Below are 22,716 nucleotides of genomic sequence, written 5' to 3' on the forward strand. Positions count from 1 at the left end.
AGTGTCTAATTGAGACTATTCATTGTGTGTGTGATTTGCAGGTGTCAAATGTAGTTTTTGATCCTCTTCACAACAGCTGTTGTGAATTGGATGTTCAAAAGTATCCAGATCTTGTTAATTTTAGTGGAATCTTGGAATTTATGGGGCGTATTCCAATTCGAAAGGCATTGACTGATCAGAGACTGGTGTATAGATCTCATATTGAACGATTCTGGAAGAATGCTGTGTACGATGAGCAGAACAAAGTTATTTCGTCAGTGGTAGAAGTTCATGGAAAGATGGAGACAATTCTTGTTACTGAAGCTCTCATACGTGAAGTAATCAACTTTCCTGATGAAGCAGACTCTCCGATGAGATTTCCAGAACGTATAGTGAAGGGATGTATGTTGAGGATGGGATATCAAGGAGCACTGAATGCTGGAAACTACTTAAAGTCAAAATTCACCAAACCTACTATGTTTTTTGGAAATAACTCTAAAATGGACAACCAACCGTGAACTCACTCAACTTTGTTGTTGACTCGTTATTACATGCTTTGCAGGTCATTAAATGCTATGGAGCTTGCATATGGAGGTGGTCGTTGTGGGATGCGAACTGATATGTCTCGTATTTAATAAATAAACTTTATGAACTTATTAAACCTATGTTTTGGACTTTAAACTTATGAACTGCGAACTTATGTTTGAACTTTATGTTTTACGCTTCCGCTGTTAAACTAAAATCGGATTACTTCCTATTGGTCACCAATCGTATTGTGTTTGGTTTTATTTACTTGATTATGTTGTTCAATATGATTGGTGGCTCGATCCTGGTCATGTCACGCCTCCAAGCGGTGATACTCCGCATGGTGGATTTTGGGGGTGTGACATAAAATGTCCCAATATGTCTTATATTACATCCCGTATGTGAAAACCGAGCCCAAAATAGATCATAACATATAAAATAAATTAAAAATAAGAAAAATGGAGTTGAGACGGGCCGTGTAGACCCACCCCAACCATTCACGCGGGTGGTATCAGGGTTGAACCTGATATCGTTGATTTCTTTAGTTCAAGCGGGCCGCGTAAGAGTTTATGTTAGTTAACGCGGGCCGCGTGAGATCATGAGATGCGGAGGCATCCTGAGCTGACACTTGTCGACATGTGGTGAGTCTAGGCAATGACCCGGATCACCTAAACCCTACCCGGGCTAGTACGCGGGCCGCGTAAGCCCTGTCTGTTCTTTACGCGGGCCACGTGAGGACCAGATTTCAGCACTATATAAGAAGGCCATCGGGTTTCACTTTCCGTCGTACACAATTTCATTCTCAATCTCACTTTCTGAATTAGAGGCATTTTAGTCGGGTATTATACCCCCTAAAATAGCGAGGTTCTGCTACGATGTAAGTATTATAACCCCTGGAGACGTATTAGATACTCTGCCCGATTGATCTAGGGTTCCGTAACGGCTGTCGTGGTTCTGCCCGACGTAGTCGTTGGAATGCCGTCTCGGGGAGGGTATTACTAATGTTAAAATGGGTTATTATACTAACAAACGTGCATTTGTGTAATTTATAGATTATTCCCAGGAAATCTTACTGAAAACCCTAAAACAGCAATGTGAGTTGATCCACTTTTTGTTAATTGTTTTTACAAAACCTTGAATACTTTTCCATGCGAATAACGGTTATTGAGTATTTGTAAGAATACAATTACAGTCGGTAAATTTGGGGTTTTGTATAAAAATTTGTTACCACCTGGTAAAGGAGTAACATGACCATAAGTCGGAACGACATTACCGTGTGGTGGTAATTGATATAACTTGGAAACAAATGTAATTACGGATGCGCCCTCAATACTATTCAATGCGACTTTTTATTTAAACTTGATTAAACTAGGATTCACTCACCAGTATTTCCCACTGACAAAATATTTTTAGAACGCGTTTCAGGTAACATAATGTGAAAGCCAAATAGAAGCCAGCTGGACAGCACCGAAAGCTTGGAAAAGTGGCAATAAAGTTACCTAAAAGAAATAGATGTTTTTCTGAAATAAAAATAGGATTTATTCCTATGAAATTATGTGTACTGAAAACTTGGGCTTTACCCATGTGTTTAATATTATAAAATGTGGTGGTTTACTCTGATAAAATATTTCCTAACTACGGTCCTGATGAAAATTTCCGCTGCCAAATTGAATAAATAACGTGATACCACCGAAACTGGCTCGCGGCCGCTCGTTCCCGGGGATTTGGGATCGGGGGCTGTGACAGAAGGTGGTATCAGAGCTATGCCACTTATTCAGCCACAGAAGTGTTCCGCTGACATCAAAATTCAAAGTGTTAGGAAATAAATAACCGAAATACGTGCATAATTGTATTTTCTTGTTATGTGTTATCTGACTATCTGTTAGTTTACAGTATGAGCGACCAAGGACCATCTGACGCGTATCGTCAATTGTCTGGTTCGCCTAGGAGCGAAGGCACCTTCTCTTCTCAGCCTGCCCTCTCAGGGTACTCTGCTGATACGGAAGAAGGAATCTTTGTGTTTAAGGCTCAATCTGAAGAGCCATTTCCTCCGAAAAAGAAGGGATGGTTCAGTAGGGGAGCACATGAGCGTAGGAAACGTATGAAAAAGTTACAGGAACAGCAAGTGTTAGCCGCAGCTAAAAGAGAAACTGATGCCTATGCCCAGGATACGCTTAATAGGGGTATAGCTAATATCCACATTTTAGCAACCACTGCAGCTGACCCAAACCTGGAACAAATGCTAGCACCCCAACCACAACTTCCTGATCAACCCATGGAAATAGAAAACGCTGAAAACCAAATAGAAATGCCTGATTTCAACCCGGAGGAGATACCTAGGGTACCTGCACCAAATCCTCTAGACCCAAACAATTACGACCCCTGGTGGGACGATGTTAGGGACTATGTGCAACAAAACCCGATACCGGAAAATATGCCAATACCCAACTTAGGAGCCTACCCAGGGTTAGATCCTCAAGATCCCTATTACGTTAGTGATGCATACATTAGGGAGATCTTAGAGAATCCCTACCCATACCAGGCCCCTATACCTCCGTACCAGGAACCCGCACCCCAGATTCCAAACCCAGTCCTAGAACCTGCACCCCCAATGAGTGTAGAAAACGTACAAGAACTTAGGACTTTCGGTGAGGAAATTTTAGAAAGCAGTGAGAGAATGCGACAGGTGGGAGAGCGTCTCGTATGGAAATACGACGAACGCAATATGGATTTTTGGATGAATCCATATCCATGAATGTGATGGTGGGAATGGTAGTAATACTAATATAATATAATATAATAATAATATATGTGTGTATGTGTTAGAAAAAAAAGCACTACGGATGCATGCTATTAGTATTGTAGCTTTACATTTCAGTCGGTATTGTAATTTTAATTTTAGTACTGGTGTGTAATAGATGCATAATATATGAATAGAGTAAAAGTCGCAATGCTCGACGCTTTCGACCAAAAGTACGTGTCATGTGATTGGCTATATTCAAATATTAATTGTGATATTAATAATATTTGGTAAATGTTTAAAATTCAGATGGACAACGAAGTGAATCAAGAAAACCAGAATGATAATATTCAGAACGACAACCACTCGAATAACAATAATCTGAATAACGAGAATCCAAACAACAATAACAATGGAAACCAAATGGATAATAGTGTCGTTCAACACATAGTGGCACAAGGAATTATAGATGCAATGCCATTTATTATTCAAACAGTTCAAGAAGCGAATAACAAAAGTAAGCATAGCAGTAAGCGACCAACTGAACCGGAACACAGCGTGAACAATGGACCCGTACTTCAGGTGCCCATTCCCAAAAGAAGAAGAACCATGACATATGGTTGTTCTTACAAAGAATTCTAGTCCTGTAAACCAATAGAATTCTCGGGCAATGAAGGACCCATTGCAGCTCTACGCTAGATAGAGAAAACTGAGGCTGTTCTGAAAATAAGCAAATATGCTGAGGAAGATAAAATAATGTTTGCTTCTAATTTATTTAAGAATTCAACCCTAGAATGGTGGAACACTATCCTCCAGTCAAGAGGAAGTGATAGGATATATAACATGGAATGGGAGGAGTTCAAAAATATGGTAGAAAGGATTTTCTGCCCTCCCAATGAAAAGGAACAGATAGCAAACAAGTTTCTGAATCTTAGAATGACCGGGGTAGATAGTAAGGGTTATACTACTATATTCTTTGAATATGCTAGGATAGTGCCAACCCTTGCATCACCTGAGCCGGTATTAATCTCCCGTTACATCTGGGGATTAATCGGAGAGATTAGGCATGTAGTCAAGGCAGCTAGACCCCAAACCATAGAAGAAGCTGTAGAACTAGCTAATACCTTGACAGATGAGTTAATCCATACTAGAGAAGAAGACCAGAGGAGAAACCTAACCCAAAGGCTTACTCAAGAATTCCGTTCTGAGAATTTCAACCGTAGGAATGTAGGTTCTACCTCTGCACCGTACTGCAAAGCCTACAGAAAGAAGCATTCTGGAAGATGCTCTACTTACTGCAATTTTTGCAAGGCCCCAGGACATAAGGAGGAAACCTGCAGAAGAAAACCAACAAATGGACTGTGCTTCAACTGTGGAGAAAAAGGTCACATCAAGCCAAATTATCCGAAATTGGCTCCAGCTGGAAACAACAAGAACACTAAAAATGCTAGAGCATTTGTTCTAACTGCAGATGAAGCCAAGATGATCCCGGACGTCATTGCTGGTACGTTTTTAGTTAATGATATTTTTGCTAAAGTATTATTTGACTCTGGTGCAAACCAAAGTTTTATTAATACTTCGTTTTGCAAACTCCTAAATCAATCATTAACTAAACTACCACAAGAATGTCTAGTAGAGACAGCAAATGGAGAAACCGTTAGGATTTCTGAAATCTTGCAGGGAGCAAGAATAGAAATTTTTAATCAAAAATTTACTGCAAACCTTTATCCAATGAATCTGGCAGGATTTGATATTGTATTAGGAATGGATTGGTTAATAACCAATAAAGCCAGTATTTTATGTGATCAAAAGTCAATTCAAGTAAAATCACCAAGGGGTGAAAAGATCACAATTAAAGGAGATAAACCATCTAGATCCACTAAATTCATCTCTGTGATGAAAACTGCAAGTTATATAAGAAAAGGATCTATAGTGTATTTGATTTCTATAATCACTAACACTAAAGGAAAAGAATTAAAAGACATTCCAGTAGTGTCCCAGTTTTCAGATGTCTTCCCAGAAGAATTGCCAGGACTACCGCCAGATAGGGAAGTTGAATTCAGAATCCACCTGCTACCAGGGACAGCACCGATTGCCAAAGCACCTTACCGTTTGGCACCCGCTGAAATGCAGGAACTAAAGAATCAATTAGATGAATTGTTGGAAAAAGGATTCATACAGCCAAGCTCATCACCATGGGGAGCACCGATATTGTTTGTCAAAAAGAAGGACGGATCAATGCGTATGTGCATTGACTACCGTGAATTGAACAAAGTCACGATCAAGAATCGGTATCCATTACCAAGGATCGATGATCTGTTTGATCAACTTCAAGGAGCTCGATTTTTCTCTAAAATCGATTTAAGATCAGGATATCATCAATTAAAGGTACAGGAAGAGGATATTCCTAAAACTGCATTCAGAACAAGGTATGGTCATTATGAATTTACTGTCATGCCATTTGGTTTAACCAATGCCCCAGCCGCATTTATGGACATGATGAACCGAATATGTAAGCCATATTTGGATAAATTCATAATTGTCTTCATAGATGATATTCTAATTTACTCTAAGAGTAAAGAAGAGCATGCAAAGCACTTGCACTTACTTTTAAGTCTGTTAAGAAAGGAAAAGCTTTACGCTAAGTTTTCAAAGTGTGAATTTTGGCTAAAACAGGTACAATTTCTTGGACATTTAGTTAACCATGAAGGAATCCATGTGGATCCAACAAAGATCGAGGCAATTACCAAATGGAAAACCCCTGAGTCACCAACTGAGATTAGAAGTTTCTTAGGATTGGCCGGTTATTATAGAAGATTTATTCGAGACTTTTCTAGAATAGCCATTCCTTTAACCAAGTTAACCTGTAAATCTGTTAAGTTTGAATGGGGACCAAAACAAGAGGAAGCCTTTAGAATCCTTAAGCAAAGATTAACCCATGCACCCATACTAGCGTTACCCGAAGGAACTGAAGACTTTGTAGTCTATTGTGACGCTTCTAAGTTAGGTTATGGATGTGTGTTGATGCAAGTCAAAAGGTTATAGCTTACGCATCTAGACAGCTTAAGACTCACGAAGAGAATTATTCAACCCATGATCTGGAACTAGGAGCCATAATTTTTGCTCTTAAGATTTGGAGACATTACCTTTGTGGTAGTAAATTTACCATATTCACAGATCATAAGAGTTTAAGGTATGTTTTTGGACAAAAAGAGTTAAATATGAGACAAAGGCACTGGATGGAAATGCTTAGTGATTATGATTGTGATATCCAGTACCATGAAGGAAAAGCTAATGTAGTGGCTAATGCTTTAAGTCGGAAGTAGCACGAAAAGCCAAAAAGGGTACGTTCTCTTAAGTTAAATCTACAAGTAGATTTAAACGGTCAGATTAGAAAAGCACAAGAATCAGTAATCAAGGAAGATACTGAAAAATTAAAATGAATGATTAAGGAATTAAAACAAGGAACAGATGGAATTTGGAGATTCTATAACAAGAGAATGTGGATACCTAAATTAGGAAATTTACGTCACCGTATATTAGAAGAAGCCCATAAGTCGAAATATACGATGCATCCAGGAAGTGATAAAATGTACTAAGATTTAAGGAAAAATTTCTGGTGGATAGGAATGAAAAAGGATATAGCAGCTTATGTTTCTAAATGTTTAACTTGTTCACAAGTTAAAGCTGAACACCAGAAACCCTCAGGGTTGTTACAGCAGTTAGAAATGCCAGTGTGGAAATAGGAATTGACAACAATGGATTTTGTTACCAAATTACCCAAAACAAGAAAAGGTAATGATACAATCTGGGTGATTATAGATAGGCTAACCAAGTCAGCTCATTTCCTACCAATAAAGGAAACTTTTAGTATGGAACAATTAGCCAAATTGTATGTAAATGAAATTGTTTCATTACATGGAATACCTCTATCAATTGTTTCTGATAGGGATAGCCGTTTTACCTCTCATTTTTGGACAAGTTTCCAAAAAGCAATGGGAACCAAGTTGAATCTAAGCACAGCTTACCATCCTCAAACGGACGGACAAAGTGAAAGGACAATTCAGACAATGGAAGACATGCTTAGAGCTTGTGTAATTGATTTCGGAGGTAATTGGGATGATCATTTACCTTTAATAGAATTTTCTTATAATAACAGTTATCACATAAGTATCAATGCAGCACCATTCGAAGCACTTTATGGACGAAATGCAGAACCCCAGTCTGTTGGGCAGAAATTGGGGAAAAGCAACTATCTAGACCTGAGATAGTACAGGAAACAACCGATAAGATCATTCAAGTCAAGGAACAACTGAAAGCAGCACGTGATCGACAAAAGAGCTACGCTGACAACAGACGTAAGCCGTTAGAATTCCAGGTAGGTGACAAGGTGTTGTTAAAAGTCTCTCCTTGGAAAGGAGTGGTAAGATTCATCAAAAGAGGAAAGCTAAGTCCCAGGTATATTGGACCTTTTAAGATTATTAAAAGAATAGGACCTGTAGCCTATCAGCTACAACTGCCAGAGGAAATGGCAGGAATACATGATATATTTCATGTATCTAATCTCAAAAAGTGCCTAGCTGATGAATCACTCGTAGTAACTCTTAAGGATATAGAGGTAAATGAGCAATTAAAGTTTGTAGAGAGGCCTCTACAAATTGAAGATAGGAAAATCAAGAATCTTAAGCATAAGAGATTAGTTCTGGTCAAAATGAAGTGGGACTCCAAAAGAGGACCTGAATACACATGGGAGCTTGAATCAGAAATGCAAAAGAAATATCCACACTTGTTCCAGTAGATCTCGAGGACGAGCTCTAAAACAAGGTGGGGAGGATATAACAGCCCTAACGTAAACCGACACCCTTATAACTTTTTCGACACCCTAATATATCTTAAAATGTCCCAATATGTCTTATATTACATCCCGTATGTGAAAACCGAGCCCAAAATATATCATAACATATAAAATAAATTAAAAATAAGAAAAATGGAGTTGAGGCGGGCCGCGTAGACCCACCCCAACCATTCACGCGGGCGGTATAAGGGTTGAACCTGATATCGTTGATTTCTTTAGTTCAAGCGGGCCGCGTAAGAGTTTATGTTAGTTAACGCGGGTCGCGTGAGATCATGAAACGCGGAGGCATCCTGAGCTGATACGTGTCGACATCGTGGCGAGTCTAGGCAATGACCCGGATCACCTAAACCCTACCCGGGCTAGTACGCGGGCCGCGTAAGCCCTGTCTGTTCTTTACGCGGGCCGCGTGAGGACCAGATTTCATCACTATATAAGAAGGCCATCGGGTTTCACTTTCCGTCATTCACAATTTCATTCTCAATCTCACTTTCTGAATTAGAGGCATTTTGTCGGGTATTATACCCCCTAAAATAGCGAGGTTCTGCTACGATGTAAGTATTATAACCCCTGGAGACGTATTAGATACTCTGCCCGATTGATCTAGGGTTCCGTGAGGTAGTCGTTGGAATGCCGTCTCGGGGAGGGTATTACTAATGTTAAAATGGGTTATTATACTAACACACGTGCATTTGTGTAATTTATAGATTATTCCCAGGAAATCCTTACTGAAAACCCTAAAATAGCAATGTGAGTTGATCCACTTTTTGTTAATTGTTTTTACAAAACCTTGAATACTTTTCCATGCGAATAACGGTTATTGAGTATTTGTAAGAATACAATTACAGTCGGTAAATTCGGGGTTTTGTATACAAAATTTGTTACCACCTGGTAAAGGAGTAACATGACCATAAGTCGGAACGACATTACCGTGTGGTGGTAATTGATATAACTTGGAAACAAATGTAATTGCGGATGTGCCCTCAATACTGTTCAATGCGACTTTTTATTTAAACTTGATTAAACTGGGATTCACTCACCAGTATTTCCCACTGACAAAATATTTTAAAACGCGTTTTAGTTAACAAAATGTGAAAGCCAAATAGAAGCCAGCTGGACAGCACTGAAAGCTTGGAAAAGTGGCAATAAAGTTACCTAAAAGAAATAGATGTTTTTCTGAAATAAAAATAGGATTTATTCCTATGAAATTATGTGTACTGAAAACTTGGGCTTTACCCATGTGTTTAATATTATAAAATGTGGTGGTTTACTCTGATAAAATATTTACTAACTACGGTCCTGATGAAAATTTCTGCTGCCAAATTGAATAAATAACGTGATACCACCGAAACTGGCTCGCGGCCGCCCGTTCCCGAGGATTTGGGATCGGGGGTTGTGACAGTATTAACTCGATCGCTGCTACGATTCAAAGTCCGATCGATTAAAACTTTCGGATGAATGTTTAAGTGCTGCTCAAATTAGGGTTTATACATTGACATTCGTCGTTAATTCGATGGATGTTTAAGTATTGCACTTTGTCATTCGTCGTGAGGGTTTAATCTCGTGAGTTATCGTAAATGTTGTATTAGTTACTGACCTAGTTCGTGTGCATTATTATTTAAATTAGGTTATCAAGCTAATCAGTAGGCTAAACTTTGCCCGCATAAATCTGCAATGTGAGTCATTCTCTTTTTATCAACTGTTTTACAATAACTCAAATTATTTTCAAAGGTTATAATTACAGGGATTAAGTCGTGGTTATCTTAATCACTGGCTAGTGGGGTATTGTGCACATTACTAATTTCTCATGGGTTAGGCTAATAAATCCTCACCGTGATAAACGTCACTACTTGGGGAAAGACCCAATAGTGGTATGACCATCGTCAGCAAGTGACAAAGTGCGAGATAAAAATAAGATAGAAGCCATTGTAATCGCTCTTATGCTGTAATTTATAACTATGTGTCATTTTATCAAAATGAATGATTCACTCAGTATTTCCCCGCTGACAAAATATTTTTAAAACATGTTTCAGGCGACCTGCTGTAAATCAAGGAAAACGTGCTACGGAGCACTAACCAGCTTGAAGAGATGGCTCATTTAAAATAAATAAACATGTTTTAATAAATCAGGGAATTTCCTAGTAAAATTCCTCTATTGTAAATTACGGGGTTTATCCCGAATTATGAAATAAAATAATCGGGCATTTCAAGTTTTTAAAAGATCCTGTTTAAAATCTTCCGTTGTCGAATCAATTAAATACCACGTGTTCCTGTCCCGCAGCTCCTAACCGGGTCAAACCGGGGCTAGGGCCGTGACAATAAGAGAGAGAATGGTGGTGGTTTGACGACACTTCTAGATCTCCGACGAGGGCGACGTCTTCTGGATATGGATCTCCGACGACAGCGACGTCTTCTGGATCTCCTACGACGGTTTTGGATATGGGGTTCTAAGGTTTGGCGTTGGGTAGAGGATAGAGAGAGAGTGGTCGGCATTACTGTTGGTTGTGGGTGGCCAATGATATCGATGGTTGAGGTGGGAGTGGTAGTGGCTAAGGGTGGCGTGGACGGTGGTTGAGGTGGGAATGGTGGTGGCAAATGATACAAGAGAGAGTTAGGTAGAGAGAGAAAAAAGTATATTTTTTTTAACGATGGCTATTTTATTAGAAACATAAAATAGAACAACGAGGCCACTAAGGAACTGGAAGTCCCAAAATGAAACAAAACAAAAACATTACATTACATTACATTATAATATCTAGAACATTAAAATCCCACCATCGCCTCCACTCTAAGCCTTTATATGTTGTTCTGTTTTTAAGCCAAAGGAACAATGCTCTTCCACTGCCTCCACAATGTGCAATACAGAAAACGGTGTGCCTTCAAAGACTCGGTCATTATGGGCCTTCCAGATTCTCCACAACGTCTCGTACGCAAGCGCAACCAAAACATTCTTCCACTTCGCTGACCCTTTCATCCTATCGATCCCTTCCTTTACATCACGAAAAGACGATATATCGACCATAATTGGGATCTTAGTCCACACACAAAAGTGCCACCATACCGCTCGAACAATGGTGCATTCGGTGCTCAAATGATCCATAGTCTCCTTCGCACATCCGCATAAAACACACGATGTATCATGTATTTGAATCCCGCCACACATAAAGGCACTTTTTGTAGCCATGCTCCCCATCGATAATTTCCATATGAAGTAGAGAACCTTACGCAACACCATTTTATTCCATTTAAACCATGTTGTGTCCACTTTTGAGTAGATTTGGTCTTCTACTTCAGACCTGAATTTCACCACATAAAAACTGCTGATCTTTCCCCCTTCAGTAGGTCGATACCCATATGTTCAACCCCTCTAATCCTTGCTTTGCGAAGGTCCCTAATAACCAAATTAATATCCTTCCAATTTCCTACCAGACTACACTTGACCAGAACCCCCTGCTCACTTAGAACTGGCCCATGGATAGCCCAGATTACACGAGCCAGCTGATCCAGGTCAGATTTATATCTCCATTTCAGCTTACTTAAAACAGCCCAATTTAAAGTCCTAATATCTCCTAACCCGAGCCCACCCATTCATTTAGGAGTTTGAATTTTATTCCAAGCTACCCAACTTAGTTTGTTTCTTGTACAAGATTTTCCCCACACAAAATCACGTCGCAAGCCTTGAAGAGTCTTTATAACTCTTACCAGAGCCTTGAATATGGAAAGAAAATATGTTGGGAGGTTTCCAAGAACTACTTTCGCTAATGTGATTCTACCACCCATAGACAAAGTTTTTGCCTTTCAACTAGAGAGCTTTTTTGTAAACTTGTCAATAAATGGTTTCCAATGCTTTACATGTTTCATGTTTTCTCCCAGCGGTAACACAAGGAAGTTAAACGGAAGAGACCCTGTTTTACAACCAAAAGTTCCCGCCATCAATTCCACTTTCGCCTCGTCCACTCCAATCCCCATTAAACTACTTTTAATCAAATTCACATTTAAGCCTGACACAAGAAAAAGGCATCTCAAAAGTCTCTTTAAATTTAGAACATTCTTTTCCAACCATCTCCCCATAAAAATGACATCATCCGCATAGCAGAGATGTGTCAAAGTCGGCTCTCCATTCGGCAAATTAACCCCTTCAAATAACCCCAATCTAACCGCTCAATGCATAAAAACCTGGAGAACTTCCAAAACTAAAATAAACAAAAAAAGGGATAATGGGTCACCTTGGCGATGCCCCCTTTTGAGATAGAATTCTTTGGTCGGGATCCAATATTCAAAATTGAAGCCTTGCTTGATGAGAGACATGAATTTACCCTCTTTCTCCACCTCCTTGGGATACCCATCATTCCATCATTCTCAAGTCGTCTAAGAGAAGCCCCTAACATACCGAGTCGTAAGCTTTGTGAAAATCAACTTTAAACAATATAATATCCGCCTTATTCTTTTTTCGCCCACGAAACCACCTCATTAACAATGAGGGGGCCATCGAAAATATACCTCTTCTCAACGAAGCCAATTGAGTTTGAGAGGACACATACTTCATCACAACTTTGTGACGGTTGGCAAGTGTTTTAGCAATCACCTTATAAACCACTCCTATTAAAGAAATCAGTCAATAATCCGTCACACTTTGAGGATCTTGAGTCTTTGGGATTAGCGTGAAGAAAGACGAGTTGCATCCCGCATTAATATTACCACTAACATAAACTAATGCATCATCTCCATAAATTTTGGTTTTAGAATCTCCCAAAAAAATGTACAAATTTGAATTTAAAGCCATCCGGCCCCGACGCCTTATCCCCACCGCATCCCCAAAAAGCGTCCTTGACTTCTTTCTCCGAAAAAAGCACTGTCAAAACTCTAACTTGATTTAACGAAAGCCTTTTGAATTCATTCACCACTAACCCGGGTCTCCGTTTTAGGGGCTCGTCAAATTTATCCATAAAAACAATCCTAATCACCTTCTTTATTTCAACTGAGTCTGAGTAATCGGTTGTGTGTTTTTGTACTTTTTGAAGGCAAATGATACAGTTTGCAATCTGGTGTCAATATAAAGGAAAAATTTGTAATTTACTCATTATATAAATGATCCAGTCAATAACATAAGATAACATAAAGGACAAAAGTTACAGTTTCGTCTGATACATATTTATAACTTATAAATTTATCCTTGCGGATATATGTACATGTTATGTTACATGCTTGTTTTTGTGTTGTTACTCTGGTAAGTTCGTCCTAGTGCTAAGATTTCTATTTAAACCTGGCTCGGAATGAACCGTTGGAGATTTAGTTCGACGGTGTCTTCGATCGTGTTGGTGGTGGTGGACTTCGTTGTTGTCTTTTTGACCATGTTTGTGCATTTCCTTCTTTGGATTCTCGACTACGGTTGGTGCCGTGTACACAAAAGTTCCTAGCATGTCATTAAAGTTTGTTAACGGTTCGAGGGTGTCTACGATCATGCTCATGGTTGGTCTTTCCTTTTGTCTATGGCTAAGGCACTGGTAAGCCAATTCGGCTACTTTTTGGGTACCGGTCTCTGAGTACTGGCCTTCAAGTCTTGGATCCAGTATGCGATTGAGTTTCCTAGCACTCTTCAGTAGCGGCCTAGCCCACTCAGCTAGGTTCTGTTTTCGATTTGGACGACTTTCGTCCATTGTTTTTCGACCCATTAAAAGCTCAACAAGTACAACTCCGAAGCTATAAACATCACTTGATGCTGTTAGGCGACCTGAAAGAAAAAATGACATCAAAAGTAAGTAAAACATTTTGAATGAGAAACAACCTATTTGTTACGTACTTAAAAGTCATAACAATTAACATATAAAAACATAGGTGATATGATACCTGTCATGAGATATTCCGGAGCCGTGTAGCCATGCGTGCCCATAACTCGAGTAGAAACATGTGTATCTTCTCCCTCCGGGCCATCCTTTGCTAGACCAAAATCCGAAAGTTTGGCGGTGTAGTCCTTGAAAACATCAAAACCAAGTTCAATCAGAACCATAAACCAATAATATAAAACATCAGTTTAACGAGACATGTTGGGACATAAAGAGCTTACGGTGTCAAGCAAAATATTGGATGTTTTGAAATCACGATATATGACAGGGGTTTTCATTTCATGAAGAAATGCAAGTCCTTTCGCAGCTGCTAGAGCAATTTTCACTCGTGTTGACCATGGAATAGGGACAGAAAATCCTGTAAACAAAATTAAACCCGTTATAAATATGTACCAAAAATTTAAAATTATGTGTGAATATAATTTACGAAATAAATTGAAATAAGATCATACGAAGTTTCGAACTCACTTCCAAAGAGTTGGTTCTCTAAGCTGCCACGTGGCATGTACTCATAAACCAACATCCTGTGTTCATCTTCACAACAATATCCAATCAACTTTACCAAATGTGGGTGTCTTAATTGTCCAAGAAACAACACTTCTGTCTGTCAAATTCATACAATATTTTAATATTATAATAAATAATAAAATAGTAAATAAATAAATAAAGACAGTATTCAACAGTCAATACATACCAGCCATTCTTTATGACCCTGTGCACCTTCTAGGTTCAGGAGCTTAACAGCCACAGGCTGAGCCTTGAGACCCGGTCTAAGTTTATCATCTATGAACCCTTTGTGAACCGGTCCAAACCCGCCTTTACCTAATAAACTACTTGAAGAAAAAGTTTGTGTGATGACTTTAAGCTCTGCTAAGGTGAACACATAAAGGTTTGATCCTGGTAAAGAATTCGATATGTCCTCCGATAGCAGCATCGAACTGCTTAAATCCGTATACGAGATTCTCTTGACCGAGTTCAGTGACGTAAACGGTTCGGCCTTTTTCTCCGTTTCAGGCTCAGGCTCGGGCTCTTGACCCTTGAAGCAGTTCCACCAACTAGAATTTGATGATTTCTTGATTCTCATGTTGAGTTATAACAAATAAATGAATAAAAAAATGGTGATTTTTGGAGAGGATGATATTGATGAAATGAAGATATGGTTTATAGGGTGGATTTATAAAACAAGTGAAACACGGGTATATCACTATCAAGCATAGTCAACGAAAGTAGCTACGACTTTTTTTTTATTTTTTTATTTTATTTTAATGTGCTAGAAACTTAGAATAATATTGATATGATACCCCACAAGTTGAAGGTCTTAGAACAGATTTTGACCGTTAAGATTAAGTAAACATTATTTATTTTACATGTGGAGAGTGATATATTCTAGAAAGAGGTGTCATATAGCATCAAAATTTGAAAATAAAATTAAACAATTTATACAACCATACATTAAAAACGGCTAATCATCCGGTTTAATTCCTTCAAGCAAGTTCAGGGGCGGAACTAGGTTATAGGTTAGGTGGGCGGGTGTACCCATTGAAAAAAAAATTTAGTGTATTTTATAGGCAAAAATCCCGACCGCACCCTTGAAATGTTGGTTAAGACGCACGTTCGCACCCCCAGTAAATAATTTCTGAGTCCGCCATTGAGCAAGTTTGACGCTCAAATTGCTCTAAATGTTTGTGTGCAAGTCTGAGAATATTATAACAACGGTTCATCTGTGTTGTTAATATTTCATAACTAAATCAGGAAACTGACGTAAAAAAGCATGTTAATCGACTTCGAAAGCATCCATCAAATGAAGTAAAAGGACTGATGAAGCAGTTGGTGAGATTAGTAAATTTAAGATAGTTTTGAAATATCGTTTTATAATTCCTAAAATCTACATTAGTAATCTAATATCATTGTAGATACACATACTCGTTATAGATTTCAACCTCGTTTGTATGCTTAATCACGAGTCTCGTAAGACTCAAACGACCACAAATTCAAGTGGAAATCAAGTAGCTCAACAAAAAGTTTTTATTCGTTATCAAAATTTGTATTTAGGCCCCCCGTAATGGGGCGTTTTTTTTTTTTAAATTTCAAAAAAAACGTCGGAAAACGCCCGCACCTCCATTACATGCGGCGTTACCGGACGTTTTTTTTGAAAAAAAATGGCTCCGGCGTGTTTATTAAAACGCTGAACCATGGTTTGAATGCCCAATCAATTGAGGACATGTGGGTTTAGAGAGAGAGATGGGGTTGTGGCCGGATTTTTTGTCGGATTTTTGGCCGGATTTTTGGCCGGATTCTATGGGTTTGCAGAAGGGCACGAAGAAGAAGGGCATGAAGAAGAAGAAAGGTTTTTTTTAAAATTTTGATATTGACACTTAGGCCCCTATACTTTTAAACTTTATTATTTTCTGTTTTGGCACATTAGGCCCTAAAGTAATTTTTTAGTATTGTATTTTTTTAATTTTCTGTATTTTATTTTCTGTTTTTTATTTTCTGTATTTTTATTTTCTTTATTTTTATTTTCTGTTTTTAATTTTTTAGTATTGTATTTTTTTATGTTTTAAATTAAAAAAAATAATTAGGAAATGATTGCATGGGCGTTATTGGAATAATGCCCCACTACACCACTTTATGCTATAATGTTCCATGCTGACTGGGATGACACGTGTCTCAAAACGCCCCATAGTAGGGGCATTATATTGATTTACCACTACACATGGTCTTACACATTAAATTGTACTTAAATGTAAAGTTAAAACGTAAATTCCATATAAGAGAAACTTTATAATATCTTTTGAAACACTTTTAATAAAACACATTTAATAATATATGTAACTAACCAAATGGGCCATACCCATAAACTATATCATTAAACGGACGACGTTATTTGATTTAAATAAGGTGATTTATAATATATATAAGCATGACTTACACGTATTTTTATAAATTTAAATCGGTCGATTGTTCTACATCAACCTGCTTTATTCAACTTCATTTATTAAATTCAATAAATATATACTAAAATAATTTATCTATAAAAACCGGGAAACATTCAAGTTGACTTGTTCATTGACTGATGAGCTGTTTCCAAGTCATATGTAACGCGTTTCAGAACACACTTATTTGACAATTTTGTTTTCATATACATTAAAAGACTTGTGCCTTTTAAACCAAAACGAGGAAAAAATAGACGATGTAAAAACGTTCACTCACACACGCACGTTGCGTCGTGTTAACTCCCAAAATTTAGAACGAAACGTAAAAACGTTAAACCAAAGACGCACGTTGCGATGTGTTAAGTCACAAAATTTAGAACCAAGCATAAAGCGAAAAATTTGCGGAAAATGAAAACTATAAAGGATCAAAGTTGAAAGTAAAAAAAGTTATGAGAATAGATTACAAAAGATAAAAAGTTTTGGGTTAAAAGTAATTTATAAAATACTTATGGGTGAAAAGTAAAAAAAATCATTTTTTTTGGAAACCCCCCAAAGCCAACGTTACGACAACCATTTGCATAACCATTTTTTCTTTGAAAACCCCCCAAAGCACACTCCACGTTGCGACGGAGCGTAATACGGTGTATCAAATAGTAATAATGTCACACAACCGTCATCGATCACCAACACTGACTCGACCTAAGATATGTGTGTTGCGACGAACCTGTCAAACAGGGAAAAATAGTGGTAAAAACGTTGAACCATACATGCACGTTACGTCATATTAACTCGAAAAATTTAGAACTATACGTAAAACGAAAAATTTGCGAAAGATGAAAAGTATAATTGACAAAAGTTGCGAAGTTAAATTGCAAATAAGGAAAAGTTTTGGGTTAAAATTAAAAAACAAATTATGTAGGGAAAAGTAAAAAAAATCAACTTTTTTTTTAGAAAACAAATTATGTAGAGAAAAGTAAAAATCAACTTTTTCTTTTTGAAAAACTCATAAAGCACATTGTACAAGTTGTTATGCATAAAAAACTTACAAACTTATATATTATACATTAAAAGACTTGTGCCTTTTAAACCAAAACTAGGATTACAACCCGCCGCAATGCGGCGGGGATTCTTTAGTTATAACTAAGTCGGTCTAGGACTTGCACATTATGTTAACCCTGTCAAACGGGGAATAAATAGACGATGTAAAACGTTCACCCACACACGCATGTTGCATCGTGTTAACTCGCAAAATTTAGAACGAAACGTAAAAACGTTAAGCCAAAGACACACGTTGCGATGTGTTATGTCACAAAATTTAGAACCAAGCATAAAGCGAAAAATTTGCGGAAAATGAAAACTATAAAGAAACAAAGTTGAAAGTAAAAAACTTATGAGAATAAATTGCAAAGGATAAAAAGTGTTGGGTTAAAAGTAAAAAACAAATAGTTTTGGATTAAAAGTAATTTATGAAATACTTTTGGGTGAAAAGTAAAAGAAATCATTTTTTTTTGGAAAACCCTTAAAGCCAACGTTACGACAACCATATGCATAACCAGTTTTTATTTGAAAAACCCACAAAGTACACATCGCGTTGCAGCGGGGCGTAAAACGGTGTCAAATAGTACTAATGTCACACAACCGTCATCGACCACCAACACTGACTCGACCTAGGATATGCGTGTTGCGAAACCTTTCAAACATGGAAAAATAGAGGCAATAATGTTGAACCACACATGTACGTTACGTCGTATTAACTCGAAAAATTTAGAACTATACGTAAAACGGAAATTTGCGAAAGATGAAAAGTATAAGTGACAAAAGTTGTGAAGTTAAATTGCAAATAATGAAAAGTTTTGGGTTAAAGTTAAAAAAAAACAAATTATATAGGGTTAAAATTGCAAAAGGTAAAAACCTTTGGGTTAAAAGTAAAAAAGTCAAGTTTTTTTTTGGATAATGTGCAAAGCATAAGGTACAAGTTGATATGCACCAAAAATTTGCTTCTTTATAAGGGTATAATACTACAAAATAACCCTATGAATGAAGTACAAAGACTTGTGCCTTTTAAACCAAAGTATTACAAAATAACCCTATAAATGAAGTACATGATATTTGTTAAATGGTTTAAGAAAGGAATAAAAACTTATCTGGAAAATAGTTTTCGAGAATTGAAATTATATATATTGTTATAAACTAGCCTAATAACAAAACAATATAAGAGAGATATAGGAAGAAAGAGATCTGATATTTCGTTAATGAAGTGTGTAATACATTAAAATACAATGGGGGTTTATATATGAGCAAGAATCCTAATCAATATACAACTTTAACAACTATCTATCTATGTATACTTAAAAATTTAGTTATATCAACTTTTTTACAACCTTCATTATGAGTCTCTTAAATACATTTGTGTCTTTCAAGTTGTAATTGCCTATTAACTTCTTAAAATTTAAGAGGTACATGTAGAAATGCTTAATGTATAACACACAATGCATTTATTAACTATTTTTTAAGGGTAAATTTGTAAAGATGCCATGTTCTTCTCTTCAACTTCTCTTGCCCTAATCAATTCAGCCTATTGAATGCCATAATTAGCCATCTTGAATGCAGAATCAACCATCGTTCTTTCAATTTTCCTTCACCCTAATCGATTATTCTTAATTGTGAATGCTATTGAATGTCCATTGAATGCCCATCAGGTATGAATGTTGATTGAATGTCCATTGAGGTCATGTGTTTAGTATAGATTCATGAACGTGTGATTAATGACACCCCTCTTTGATGTAAATTAAAGAATACGGAGGGAGAGGAGCAGGCCAAGGGCTCTCCGGCCAGCGACATCGATGATGGCTACGGTACCAATCTCACTCAATGTTATCCATTGATTACAATTATAGAGAAACTATACTACTAGGTAGTTATAACAAATAGCTGGCACTGAGTTTGATACTAAGATGATTTTTATTGAATTCAGCAAAGAAACAAACAGGACAATGGGTGCTTGGATGTGTTAGGAATAAGAAAGTTTCTTCAATGATCTGCGTCAAGTTGGCAAGGTAAGTTACAATGTGATGCATATAGAGCTTTTTTTTCATCTGGGTGTTCTTTTATTTTTATAGCGGTTACGGGTTACTCAGAAGGTTTCCTGTTGGATGTGGCTTTGTAATCGGCGTGTTTTTTTATGCTCAAAGGGCCGAAAAATAAGATTCTACATATGCCATCGACAGAGGTAATTGCGTTAAAATTTTGAAATTAAATAGTGGTGATATGTTGGGCAGGTCTGGTGGTTCACGAATTAAAATGGGTTATTTTTAGTTTTAAAAAGTGCGCCTCACACCAACATAGACACCAAACGTTTGAATAGCGACTTCGATCTGAGATCATCCTGCTGCTGTGTAATGTGCAAGTAAGGAAATATTGTCCATTTTTTGGTGTTTTAATTGTGTTTTCTTCTTATGAAATTTGTATAATCACAGAAGGCGCATTAATTTAGAGACTACTGGGAGGATATTGGAACGATCAAGTCTTTTCATAGCGTAATAGCGCTCTTACAAATGTAGTGATTCGCTTATTAAGTGTTACGTTCTTTTCATGAGTATAATTACTTTAATGTTTTAATTAGTGTTTTGTTCGATGTCACTTTGAAGGTACCCAAGTTTCTTTTTTGTGGTCCGACACCAACCAAGATTGAAAATTGCAAGGTAAAGTCATACCCAAAATTCAAACCTTATTAAAAGTTTAACTATTTGCAGTTATACCCAAAACTCAAACGTTATAAAAAGTTTAATTATTTGCAGGTTTGATTCTGATTCGTTTTAACTGGCCCACACGCTCCATGAATTTACCATATACCCTAAAATGTTCTTCCATTTCGTCCGTGAAATTGAACAGGCCCTCCATGGAAGCACGAATCGGTCTTCTTTCTGCTCTATTATGGCAATCGATGGTGCAAGAAATCCTTACCAAGATAAGTTTCGCAATCTTCAATACAGGTTATTGATGTCCAATGTTTTCAATCGACCTTCAATCTTCAATACAAGTTATCGATCTCTCTCTATATAATAAAGAATTTGACTTTTGAATGTTAAATGTTTAATCTACAAATTCTCAATTGAAGCAAAGCTAGGGCATGAAACGAAACGATTAATCAATGCGATGTTAAATTAAAACCATATTTCACATAACTGGATACGAAACTACTTCATCAACAACCGAAATCGAAAATACGAACAGCTTTTTACACCTAAAATGAGTGTTCGTGTATGAATCCCTAGCAAAACAACTACCAGAAGAGATTAATTGCACAGTACATTCACTATATTCTTCGGAAACTGAATTTAACTACGATTTCTATCGCGATTAAGAAACTCAGAACGAAACCAATAGATTGTTTTCATTTGCACAAATCTAACCTAAAAACCATTAATCTTTATGCCTATGTTACAGAACACGTTTATGCTTTGTTTTTAGCTTCTTTATATGTATCTGTAGTTTTGTTCTTTACCTTATGCAAAACTAAATAAGTTGCAATGTACTAGGATTGGTTTAAGCTATGTATCTTTTCTAAAACCAGGTGCTCGAGTCATGTACCAGATGCAGTTGGACAAAATCCTGCTCACTTTGACCTATCATCAGCAAGGCGCCAGCGAGCCAATGCGCTGATATCTGGTGACTGGTTAATCCTCCAGGTTCAAGAGCTCATATCTCTTGCTCATCACAACTAGAACTTCCAACCAAATTACATGTGACATCCTAACACTTCTAAAATTCCTTTCTATTGTCTAATGTATACTTTGAAATTTCAATTTCCTTGGGTCCTTTTAGTAATAGTAATTTAAGTCCCTTGATTTTAGATATATTGTTGTTGATCATACGTATGATGCGGTGGTGGTTGGGGCAAGATGTGCTGGACTTAGAGCTGTTATAGGCTATCTGAGCCTGGATTCAATACTGCTTGCATCAGCAACCTCTTTCTAACTCGGTCACATACTGTTGCCGCTCAGGTTTGTTGGTTATTAGATGTTCATCCTAGGGCTTTTGAGTATTATTATTAATATTGCTGAAGAAAGGCTTAATGATATAGTTGGAAGTGCATATTATGTCGCACCAGATGTTCTGCATAGAGCATACAGTTTGGAAGCAGATATATGGAGTATTGGTGTTATTTCATATACAGTCTTGCATAGATCATACAGTTTGGAAGCATGTATATGCGTTAGTTCTTCACTCTTCATAGATTTTTAATGTTTTATAATTACATTTATATTATTTCAACAGGTTTCAAGTGAAAAATAAGCAATTTTTCCGCAATTTTATGACCATTACTTCATTTGGAGTTGTTGGTACTCTAATTTCGTTTGCCATCATATCGTTCGGTATGTTAAATGCTTACAATTAAACATCTCGGTGGTCTTATATTTTTTTAGGATGTGTTGATTTTATTTATGTTTATTAGAATTTAACTTGATTATTATTTTTTTTATTTCAGGGGCAACGCGTCTGTTTCCTTTATTGGATATTGGTTACCTTGAGCTCAAGGACTATCTCGGTATTTATTCTTTTTCCTCATTTTTCTAAAATTTTGATGAACTTTTTATTTTATGACGTGAATGTGATATATACCCAGTATAAACTTAAAATAGCATATATACCCCTTTTAAATGAACTTTTAGTTTATGACGGTTTTACCCTTTTCAAACACATTACCTTTTTAACCTTAATTTAATTTTTGCGGATATATTTGTTGCTTTGATCATAGCTTAGTCTGAAAACTCTTCTTAATTAAAAAGAAAATTTCAATCACAATATCACATGCAAATTTGATTAATTTGTTCTTTTTTA

At 37.0% G+C, this 22,716-nt stretch overlaps 2 protein-coding genes across 2 annotated transcripts; both read right to left on the reverse strand.

Annotated features, from left to right (window-relative positions):
* Positions 1-10,884: 10,884 nt before the first annotated feature.
* On the reverse strand, positions 10,885-11,331 carry LOC110944739. The gene has a single exon (XM_022186384.1). The coding sequence runs from the start codon at positions 11,329-11,331 to the stop codon at positions 10,885-10,887; it is 447 nt and encodes a 148-aa protein (XP_022042076.1).
* A 1,845-nt stretch (positions 11,332-13,176) lies between these two features.
* On the reverse strand, positions 13,177-15,088 carry LOC110865455 (serine/threonine-protein kinase RIPK). Its single transcript, XM_022114709.2, has 5 exons — positions 14,634-15,088; positions 14,408-14,543; positions 14,161-14,297; positions 13,944-14,067; positions 13,177-13,827 (listed from the first exon to the last, which is right to left on the reverse strand). The coding sequence occupies exons 1-5, from the start codon at positions 15,021-15,023 to the stop codon at positions 13,316-13,318; spliced, it is 1,299 nt and encodes a 432-aa protein (XP_021970401.1). The 5' UTR covers positions 15,024-15,088; the 3' UTR covers positions 13,177-13,315.
* Between the last annotated feature and the right edge of the window lie 7,628 nt (positions 15,089-22,716).

Source organism: Helianthus annuus, chromosome 6, assembly GCF_002127325.2.
Source record: "Helianthus annuus cultivar XRQ/B chromosome 6, HanXRQr2.0-SUNRISE, whole genome shotgun sequence".
Lineage (NCBI taxonomy): Eukaryota > Viridiplantae > Streptophyta > Magnoliopsida > Asterales > Asteraceae > Helianthus > Helianthus annuus.

Excerpts from the sequence above, each read along its gene's own strand:
- LOC110944739 (XM_022186384.1), bottom strand. The coding sequence starts at position 11,331 with ATGGTGTTGCGTAAGGTTCTCTACTTCATATGGAAATTATCGATGGGG.
- LOC110865455 (XM_022114709.2), bottom strand. The coding sequence starts at position 15,023 with ATGAGAATCAAGAAATCATCAAATTCTAGTTGGTGGAACTGCTTCAAG. Across the intron at positions 14,544-14,633 it reads AGGGTCATAAAGAATGGCTG|ACAGAAGTGTTGTTTCTTGG; the intron begins GTATGTATTGAC and ends TGAATTTGACAG. Across the intron at positions 14,298-14,407 it reads AGAGAACCAACTCTTTGGAA|GATTTTCTGTCCCTATTCCA; the intron begins GTGAGTTCGAAA and ends TTTTGTTTACAG.